Raw genomic sequence first — 11293 nt, 5'->3', positions numbered from 1 at the left:
TACATGGTAATACTCACGGTATGGCTTCTTAAATCAAAATTATGAGATGATAAGATTAATCTCTATCTCACAATTGATTTGACTACCATGAATAATTATATTTTTGTCATTCCAAACATTTCTGCTATTTCTTTCCTGTCAGAAATGGGTTTCAATATTACCACAACGCTATAAAGTTATTTACGATACAAAAAACAATGTTGAGACTTCTCTCTGTATTATCTCTAATATATGCTTTTTTGGACAAACACACCCCACAAGTACTACCACTTGCTGCCCATTAGTTCCCATTAAGTACAGTGTGCACAGCAGCTTTATCATATGCTCAGAGACCCAAAAATTAACCAGCACTCCTAGGCTGGAATAATACCACCTGACTCCAGGTTGTCTGTTTGTCAACAAAATGATGTCACCTGTGTGTAGAATATAAACTACAATAATTAAGTTAACAGACAAGTCATTCTAATAATAGGATTAAACATATACTCCTGAGTTCTGTAACGTTAGATACTTTTACAAGACAATAAACAACACATTTCTCCAAAGTAAGACAAAACTATCATCAGTATTATCAGTAATAAAACGTCAGTGACGTATGAAGCTTCGGACGCCATGAGTCACGTGGTATTCCTCATTTGATACAAGCTTCGGCAATGTATTGAAACTGTGCGCGTCACAGGAGTGAAACAACCTTCGATATCATCCGCCCATCTCTACTGTGAACTGTTGTAATGTTATTAATCGGTGAACGCGTCTGGCGCTGTTGTAATATTGTGTAGTTAACTCACATTAGCAGAGGCTAATTTTAAGTCTTGAGTCTTGAGAAGCAGCAAGGGGCGGTGGGCTGCTAAAACTGCTGCTAGCTAGCAGCGTCACAAAGCTAGCTGCAACTCTGCTGAGAAACGAAGATTTGTAGCTAACAAAGCTAAATAAATACGAAGCTGGGATTGGTCTACGACGGTGGGAGTCTGCTACACTGGAGCTGGCATCGTCACATTTTCCGTCTTTAAAAAGTAAGCTGTGTGCTACTTCTACTCATATTTGTGATACGATTTATTATGGCCTTTACTGTAGGTGAGTTTTTTTTCCAGGATGGCGAAGACTTGTCCCGCCCCACTCTGCCTCTGATTGGCTTACCCTGACATTCTCACCCTGATCCTAACCAACCCCACTCCTCTTGCCTAAACCTAACGAACCCAACCAGAGCAGACAACGAGTAATAGCCAATCACAGGGAGAGTAGGGCGGGTCATGCCTTCGCCATCCACGGAAAGAAAATTGGCTTCCTGTAGAGTGCTAGCTAAGCTAACTTCTTTTGCAAACTCTCAACAGCTAATGTTATTTCTCTGCTGCAACTTTGTTAGACAGCTCAGCCACCAAGTACATACCGATGCTGTCAAGCTAGTTTGAAATGTGGTATTATTGCCAGGTTTTGGATTTGACTTTCTCAACAGTGTTGTGGAGTATGATGCTTTTATTGTGTTTGGGCATCTCTGTGTGTCTCACAGCTGGCTGTTGGGCCTGACAACCAAGACGATGTCTGAGGGAGAGAACAAGCAGGCCTCAGATACTGCCCAGGAAGTGAAAACGGAGTCCATGGCAGCTGCACCCACAGGTCAAGCAGTGTCATCTGTGTCTCCCCCTGTGTCCATGGTGACCCAGCCTCCAGCCACTGCTGCCACAGAGGATGAGGAAGAGGAGAGCGAGGATGAGTCAGAGATTTTGGAGGAAAGCCCGTGTGGACGCTGGCAGAAACGCAGAGAAGAGGTAGGGGATATGTCTTTGGCAGAGGGGTCAAGTTTACCTTTACTAAGGTATAAATAAAGCGTGATGTAATATTTTGTTTTCCTCCTGTAGGTGAATCAGCGCAACGTCCCCGGGATCGATAATGCTTACTTGGCCATGGACACTGAGGAAGGAGTTGAGGTGGTGTGGAATGAGGTCATGTTCTCAGAAAGGAAGAATTTCAAACTACAGGAGGTGGGTGCAGTGCTGCTAGGTTGATGTAGTTAGTTGTGTGTGAAGATGTTACGTTTATTACAACATGAATGAAACGTTTATATTAATGATCATTATAATGATTACGTCAGGAAGAGGACAGCGTTTATACTTGCTAGGAATGAAATGTTTCGACAAGGTTTCAGGGATTATGTTTTTTTGTGTTAGGTTGCATTCTTTACTGTGATCTCAACAACAATGTAGAACCCTTCTGGTTTTCCTCCTCCCCCCCCTTGGCTCTAAGCTCCTTAGGAAAGTGGTCAGATTTGTTGCTGCCAGCTCCATAGCAAAGTAACATGTACCTGAGTAGTTACAGAAACAATTTGAAGGGGAACCAGAAGAAGTTGGATTTAAGGCTCTTGTTTGGTTTCTATTTCCCCACTATTATCTTGGTTGCAGAAATGTCATCAGATCCAGTCTGTTGCTTACTTTTTAAAATAAAAACACAAAAATGAGTTAGTAATTCTGTGTTAGATAGCTACTGGATGCCCTTGAGCAAGGCTTGTAAGCAGCAACCAATTAGTGCAAGACCGTTTGCAACAGGCAGCTTTTTTGTTTAATATGCAAATGACTGTGAGAAAATGGCATTTTCAGTCTAATTGAGCTTTTAATATATATTTGTTGTTAAAACGATAGTCTGATGATTAAATAGTCTGTATGGAGTGACGAGCCAAACCCAGAGCTGCTTTTAATGGACGCTCATTTACAGCTGTTGAGTTTGCATTTGACCTTGCACTTACAGTCTGTCTGACCAGAAGTCTGACCTCCTGGCCAAGAGAAAGCCAGGCCATTAAAAAAAATAATATGAGCTTACTTGGCCTGAATTGTTAAAACATTCTTTGCAATAAAACAGAAAATCCAACTTAACTTGACAACATGGATGGAAGATGTAACATTCAGTGATATGCTACTGTTAAGACTATCTGACATTATATATATATATATATATATATATATTAAAATTAAATTATTTTTTTTTTTTCCCCACAGGAAAAAGTCAAAGCTGTTTTTGACAATTTGATCCAGCTGGAGCATTTGAACATTGTGAAGTTTCACAAGTACTGGGCGGATGTCAAAGAAAACAGAGCGAGGGTAAGGAGGTCATTGAAGAAAATCCCCCTTTTTATCAAATCATATAAAAAGTGTTGAGCATAATGGCTTTTACGATGAACTGTTTGCATTTGTTTTCTTCGTATGCAGGTCATTTTTATCACCGAGTACATGTCCTCTGGAAGTCTCAAACAGTTTTTGAAAAAAACAAAGAAAAACCACAAGACCATGAATGAAAAGGTGTGAAAGCTCTTCTGTAACTCATCAACAGATTGGGAAAAGAAGTTACTTGGAAATGACGCTGACAAGTCAACTACTGTTGATTTAAAAAAAAAACAACTGTTAAGTCTGTTTGTTTTTTTTAAACATATTTTACAATCATTTTTATTTTCTGTTTGACAGGCCTGGAAGCGCTGGTGCACACAAATACTATCTGCTCTCAGGTAAGTAGAACAAAAAGACCACATTTTGGTCTGATCAAAAGAGGTGGTCTCGGTCCAGACCAAACTGAATCATGGTTCGGTTTGTTTGCAGTATGAAAACACTTTTTGGATGGTTCGGACTTTCGGACCAATTACAGGAAGCTCTGGCAGGCTATCATCGTTCTATAAGACCGGGGAAGCTCCTTAAGAAAATAGCTCAGTGCTTATGTGTATGTGAGAGAGAGACGGTGAATGTGCTCAGAGCAGACGGCTGTCGGCTATCAGAGCAGAGAATAAATCAGCAGTTTACTTGTTAAGTGGTAGTAAATGTACAGTGTAGGTTTCAGTTTGTCTCTGAATAAATGCTGCAGCTCCTCAAACCCCAAGTAAAGTTCCTGTGTCTTGCTTCTCAACAACGCAACAAAACAAAAAGAGCCGCCAGAAACTCTGACAGAGAGAGGATACGAGACAGGGAAGCCCGTCTACAAACCAATCAGTTACAACTGTCGGGAGATGCAGCGCACGTATGTGATGATGACAGGACGTAGTTTTGTCATGGATAGTTCTTTAGTGCGCTTGCATAACTGCAGTGTGAAACCAAAACTTTCTGGATCAAATTTATACAATGTAACAAAAACGTGAACCTTGGTTCAGACTTTCAGGTGTGAAAACGCCCTTAGTGTTAAAGAATAAATTGTAGTATGGGGCATTTACACCATTCAACGTCCAAATACAAAGGTCGTTTTTACAACTGTAAACTTTACAGACAACTTTGTCTTGAAAGTGGCGTGTAAATTTTCAAATTCACCAACTGCAAACAAATAAGTAGTTTGTTCCCTGGTGTGGTATCAGTTGTTTTATTGACTTTACCCGCGTTTCAATGTCTCCAGCTACCTGCACTCCTGTGAACCTCCCATCATTCATGGCAACTTGACCTGTGACACCATCTTCATCCAGCACAACGGCCTCATCAAGATTGGCTCAGGTAAAGATAATTTAGAAGATATCAGAACATTGAAAAGCCAGTGTTATGTCCATCTTTTGCCAAATCTTTTTCTATACTACAGATGCCCTCACTGTTATTTTTAGTACTGGTACTATTAAGGCTTTTCTCCACTATTTCAGTTGCTCCAGACACCATCAATAACCATGTGAAAACTTGTCGGGAAGAGCAGAAGAGCCTTCACTTCTTTGCTCCAGAATATGGAGGTAAGAGCTTGTCATTTGTCATCAAAGGTCCTGTAATTTCAGAGCGCCTGGTTACGGTGCATGCCATGTAACCGCAACATATCCGCTTTGATTCCGGCTGTGGTACCTTTGTTGCATGTCATACCCATCTCTATCTCTCTGTTTCCAGTCTGGCTCTTACTTTCATCTGTCCAATAAAGGCAAAAAAATGGCACAAAAAAGATCCTGTAATTTCTCTCAGATAGCCCTGCATTGTGAAGTAGATTTTCTGTGATACAGGATTACATTTCCTTGGAATTGTACCTTGATTGAGATTGATATTGACCACCTTATTTCTGCTTTCAGCTGTTGCCAATGTTACCACAGCCGTGGATATCTATTCCTTTGGAATGTGCGCCTTAGAGGTGAGAGGATAGCTAGTGGCATACTGACGAGCATAATCGCCGATTCTTTTGTTTATGAAAAATGTGCTTGATTGGTAATGCACTGATGTATCAAAGCATTCTTAACAAAAATGTCACCCCAGCTTTCAACATGCTTAGTGTTGTTTGCTTTGAAAGATAGTGTTAGTGTGCTTTTTATGGCAGTCACAGAAATAAAAATCAGGATGTCAGTTGTTTAACAAAAAAACAGTTTTTAATAATTTTGGTCTGTGAAATACATCAGGTGTTTGATGACCAATGTCTTCAAAATGAGTTATGTAACATGAGAGTGGTTGCTGTTGACATTTGTGTTTTTATGTATGAATCATTTCCAATCAACACCCTTCTTTGTTCAATCACTTCCTTAGATGGCTGTGTTGGAAATCCAGAGTAATGGAGATTCATCTTATGTGTCCCAAGAAGCCATAAACAGTGCCATTCAGTCCCTAGAGGACCCATTGCAACGGGTGAGTGAGGGAGAGACAACCGTTTAAAGCCTATATGGCGGTTTGGAAGAGAAATTCATAACCTAAAGTCCCCCCATGTTTTCTCAGGAATTTATACAGAAGTGTCTTGAGGTGGACCCCAGTAAGCGACCCACGGCTAAGGAGCTTTTGTTTCACCAGGCCTTGTTTGAGGTGCCCTTACTCAAGCTGCTGGCTGCACACTGCATCGTCAGCCACCAGCGTGAGTGAAAGTAAACACAATGTTTTGTATGAATGTATGATTACTGGTAATTAGTATCTTCAGTTTAAAGATAACAGTTATTGGCCCATTGTTTAATCCAAATATACAGACACACAGCACACCTAAGACAAGAAATTAATTGTGGAAAAATAACCATCAGGGGTGAATGCTCTTATCTGATTGCTGTCTTCTCTGTTTACATATAGATATGATTCCAGAAAATGCTTTAGAAGAGATGACAAAGAACATGGACCCTAACTTGGTGATTGTTGAGGCCAAGGAGGGAGTTCTGATGAAGTAAGTCTGAGTATCACACAACCACATCGTACTGACATATAGAGATAATTGGATGAAAGCCATGGAAAGGAAGGAAATCTTTGGTAGCATTCCTGTGGTTTTCTGTCTTCGTATATCACGCTCTATTCATCTGCACCTTACTCATCTGTATATCTGTGTTTATATACTGTCTGTTTATATAAGGGTGTTTATTGTGTAAATATGTTTGTATTATTATTATTATTATTATAACTAATTCTATGTTTTTCTCCTATGTCTACTTAATGTGTATTTGTGTTATTCTGATTTTTTTGAGCTGCTGTAGCACAGGAATTTTCCCCAGTGTGGGATTAAGAAAATATATCTTATCTTAAACCAACAGAATATTTATATTTACATATGTTTATTTCATATCACAAAACGCTGTCAGCGTTTTGTCTGTTGGTTATCATACTATTCTGATCTACTCTCAATGTTATCTTTTCCTGGTCCAAAGGGTTGCATTACAGTTAAATGATACAACGCCTGAACTTACCTGCTAGGAGAGTGAAATTGTTAGTAATTGAGTTGAAGATTTAGTCCCACTCTTGTCCTGATTGGCTGAATATTCAGCATGAGTAACAGTTTTTCTTCTGCTTTAGGCTCTCTCAGTTTCCTGCCCTTGAGCTGGACAAGTTCCTGGAAGATGTAAGGTAAGAAAGCAATTACTACAGCTGGGAGCGTATTTGGGCACAAATATGATGTTGATTTGCCTATGATTTGATGATTCTGGCTTGGATGCCTGGATCTGCTAATAAGATTTGGTGGGGGAAATGAAATGAGAATTGCTCACTAGGGCTGTCAAAATTGGCCAAAAATGACATTTGAATATTCTTTCTAAAAAATCTGAGGTTTGAATATATTCGAATATCTATTTTTGTGCATTATTATGTCCATAAGAGGGCAAACCAATACAACGGGAGACATAACTACTTGTGTAACGTTAGTCCTCTCTCTCTCTCTCTCTGGAGCGTGCAGGAGACAGGACATGCCGGGGATTACGCCGTAATTTGATCATAAACAACAGAGTCTCTTGCCAGTCCATGAATTTGTCCGGCGAAATTGGCTTTGGCTCTTACCCAAAGAAGGGTTTCTGTCTCTGCAGTCAAAGATTTACGTTAGCTTCTTTGTGCCGTCTTCTTCTTCACCGTCATTGTTTGTTTACTTCCGGTACCAGCAGCCACATGATAGAACGTCAACAACACGCCCACTTACTGTGAATTTTCTTCCCGACCAGCTGGGCTTCGTCCGCATCGCTGTGCAATGCGAGACTAGGCTGGGCTCAATCAGACAGGAAGCTGAACGTTTTAGGCAGTAGCAGCCCAGTTCTTTACTCTCTTTTATAATATTTGAATATACATTTTCATATTCGAAAGTCTGTTTCTTTTTACTATTTGAATATCTATTCAAATTTAGAATATTCGTTAACCGCCCTTTTGCCCACCATCCACTGAAACAACTGATTATGGCCAAAAATGGGAAATTGCTGATGTATTGCAGTTGAATATGTGCAAAGCCTGAAGTAGGGTATCGTATGTACATTAAATACATACATGGTCAGCAAAACCCTAGTGTTAAAGATATCCTCTGGTGTTCAGGGCACACCTGCACAGCATGAATCATTTGCAGTTGTCCTGAGGGTTTGCCTCTTCTTTTCCTCTGATGTACCAGGAATGGGATCTATCCTCTGACTGCGTTTGGGGTACCATGTCCACAACAACCTCAGCAGGAGGCGGTGAAGTCGCCCATAGTGCCCCCCTCAGTAAAAACCCCGACTCCTGAACCTGCAGAACTCGAGACCAGGAAGGTAAGAACTGACATGCAGGAGTGCACAGACATGAGATCTCTGTCAAATGATATTAACAAATCCAAATCCATGGTTTGTTTTTACAAGTAACTTAAAACTGTCACGATTCGGTGAATCACTATTAATACAATTTATTTATACAATTATATTATTCCTCGTCCAAGAAATCGTAGGGAATAGTTGGAGAATATCCAAAGTATTTGAGGATATTTTGAATATAGAAATTGGATTTTAGGGTAGGTAAATTGAGGGAGATGCAAAATACAATAAAGAACACAAGTGATCATTTTATGGAAGCAAATGTACGCATTGTGTGGATGATAAGTTGGAGTCTACTCAGGATTTGCATTGGTTTTTTTAATTCATTTGCGTGTAGCACTATATTTTCTGATCATATTCTGCACCTCGATGTGTCATATATTAAGCCATTTTCCTTCACAGGTCCTTCAGATGCAGTGCAATATTGAGCCTGTTGATGAGGGCACCAAGCATCATGTAAGTTTCAACGGTGCCTGTCTGATGAGTGATAAACTAATGTTTCTGCTTCAAAGTATCGTATGTCATATTTGAAAGTGCTTTATGTTTTTAAGACCTTTTTGAAATGAATTGTTTTATTCTCCTTTCAGCTGACCTTACTTTTGAAACTTGAGGATAAATTGAACAGGCACTTAAGCTGCGATTTGTTACCAAGTGAGTGCCTTTATGCCATGTACACACATTCCAAAATGTTACCAAATACTCTCACCCTTAGTTATAATTATCACATAATCATCAGCCTCTTATTTGAAATGGTTGAAGAGAGAGATGAAGAAATGCATCAAAGTTGCCAAGCCACACAGGAATGTTGTGGTTCATAGCTGGCAGCTTAACCCTTAAACCACCACAGCGCCCTGTCACCTCCAGTTTTAGTAATCAAATGCACTTTAATGTCTGCTTGTGGATTGAATTTGTGGGCAAGTTGATATGTTCTATGTGGATGCTGGTAGAACATATGGGACATTTTTTATCAATTGTCAAAACCCCACGTTGCACTTTTAATTACTTGAATAACAAACTTGAATACGTTCAAGGCACATTATAATAGTTGATAATACTGGCATGATGCAGTTGTTAAAAAAAGAAAGAAGGAAAGTCTAGGGTATCTTAACACATCATACCCCCACCGCCATGTATGATTCTGACTGCCTTGTGTTTCTGTTCAGATGAGAACGTGCAGGAGCTGGCTGTGGAGCTTGTTCAACTGGGATTCATCAGTGAGGTAAGTGGAGTTCATTATCATGACCCTGCTGACCTGAACACTCATGCTATTAGTAGAAAACCACAACAGCCTCTAAGATATTTGTTAACCTTGCTGTCTCTCCATTTCAGGGCGATCAGCCACGACTTGCATCCGTTCTTGAAGAGGCCTTCTCAAAATTCTACAGCCGGAACGGTTCTCTCAATCCGGTGACTGTTTCCTCGTAGCGGAGGACTCACTAGGTCTTCTTTCAGCCCTCCTCATCCTCTACAACAGGACTAGCTTTTTGCTCCACCTCTTAGTTGCAGAAAAGCTTTGCGAGGACAGGGGAGGAAGCCTTGGTCTGGTTGCAGATCCTGCAGCTTGTCGTCGTATCTTCTGGTGGGAAAAGCTGCCACTAAGTGGTTCTCGCTTTCTATCTTTGTTTTTTTTCCTCCCACCCAATACAGCCATCTGCTTCTCTTTTAAAAGAGGAAACCCTAGTCGCAACTTAAAGGAAAATACAAATGTTTTGACTTTTTGTCTGATTTCTTTCAGTTCTCTAGTAGTTAAGAAAGAGATAAGCACTAAAACTGGATTACAGCAGTATTTTCTTTAAGTCAGTATTAAAACTGTATTTTAAACATTTTTACATAAAACTGTTTGTCTGTATAAAAAAATCTTTGTCCCGGCATACTAAAGTGTATGTATTATGTTGTTGTGAGGTTATGTCTGGTTGTCTGGTCCTTCAAACTTTCTCTTGAGCAGCATGTGAGGCTTCCTACCTTGTATTGGTTTTCGAAGACTCAAATGCATCAAGCTAGTAATGCAACAGATGCTATGTCACTTTTACTCCAGAATTCTGTAATTATACAACATAGTCACGAAACATGCAGCTGCAAAACAATCTGAAGGGCTGCAGCTAAAATATAAAAACATTTTTATTGTAAATTTTTTTTCTTGAGTGTGTGTATACTGTAATTCACTTCCAGCACCAAGGCCAATGGTTGTTTGAATGTCTGCTTTTACTTGCTCTCTTTCTTTAAATCACACTGTTATTTGCTATGAAAAGGGGATGTCATCACTTGACTGTGGTCCAACTACTGCTGTAGCTTCTGGCTGTCGCCCATTGCAGCACTTATCGATTAGGTCTAGGTCAATAAAAAGTTGTCCGTAAGTGACATTTTAACATTTTACTGGAGAAGTTGGTTAGATCCAAGTGAAGATGCTTTCTTGTTTAAGAACACGATCTGATGGATGTTTGTCAACAGGTTTGGTAAATGCATGTATGCTTTTCTATGTCTAAATGGAAACTGATGCATGCAACAAGCTTGCTGCTGGAGTTGGTTCAGTTCTCATCTTAACAGTGATGGTGATAGAATCATCAAGTAATTTATAATGCAGAGAAGGTTTTGTCAGCTTAGGCCTGTCAACATTTAGATTTTGCGTCTCTAAATTATTAGTTTTTTTTCATGGCTGAGGTATTCTACGTGACAGCAGAGATAAAAACTTCGCCCTCGCCATGTAGATATTCACTTACTTCACTTATCAGACCAACCTTATATGTTAACTGTTTGCACTGCTGTACACTTTATATCCTGTTGGAAATGTCCTGTGGCCTCTGGATCCTTCGCAGCAACAGGAAGAACTTAGATAAATTGGAAATGGTTTTATTAAAAATGTAGTCAATGATCCAGTCTACTCTATGCTGGGACTACTTTCTTACAGGGTCTGTAGATACTTTGAGATACAAGTGTGGAACTACCTAGCATGCTTGTAACCATCTTGTACACTGTGCTCTGTTTCTGCAATGCATTTACCCCATTTTTTCACTTCCTGAAATAAAATTGTACACAATCTTTGTTTAGTGTTGTAAACTTCCATGATAAAGGATATGCATGTTTGAAAAATATTGAAGGCTTTGTGCATCACTAGAGACATTTTGGGGTTTTTAATGTTACTTTAGTGTTGATGCATACATTTTGGTTTTCATGACTTTTTATGACCATGCTATACTATGACTTTTATGCCTTTTTACAACATACTATACTATGACTTTTATGATTTTTTATGACATACAATCCTATTACTTTTTTATGACATACTATGACATTTTTATGATTTGTTTATGGCATACAACACTATGACTTTTTATGACATACTATATTATGACTTTTTATGACATAATA

At 39.4% G+C, this 11293-nt stretch overlaps 1 protein-coding gene across 1 annotated transcript; it reads left to right on the top strand.

Annotated features, from left to right (window-relative positions):
- The first annotated feature begins 623 nt into the window (after nt 1-623).
- nrbp1 (nuclear receptor binding protein 1) lies at nt 624-10963 on the top strand. The gene is made up of 18 exons (XM_078274699.1): nt 624-1013; nt 1508-1766; nt 1857-1979; nt 2988-3089; nt 3198-3287; nt 3450-3490; nt 4360-4454; nt 4595-4678; nt 5003-5061; nt 5448-5546; nt 5634-5766; nt 5973-6063; nt 6684-6734; nt 7753-7888; nt 8330-8383; nt 8515-8578; nt 9091-9146; nt 9257-10963. The coding sequence occupies exons 2-18, from the start codon at nt 1536-1538 to the stop codon at nt 9350-9352; spliced, it is 1605 nt and encodes a 534-aa protein (XP_078130825.1). The 5' UTR covers nt 624-1013; nt 1508-1535; the 3' UTR covers nt 9353-10963.
- Nucleotides 10964-11293: the final 330 nt, after the last annotated feature.

This window comes from Sander vitreus, chromosome 18 (genome assembly GCF_031162955.1).
Source record: "Sander vitreus isolate 19-12246 chromosome 18, sanVit1, whole genome shotgun sequence".
NCBI classification, from domain to species: domain Eukaryota; kingdom Metazoa; phylum Chordata; class Actinopteri; order Perciformes; family Percidae; genus Sander; species Sander vitreus.
This window is presented reverse-complemented; position numbering and strand designations above follow the sequence as displayed.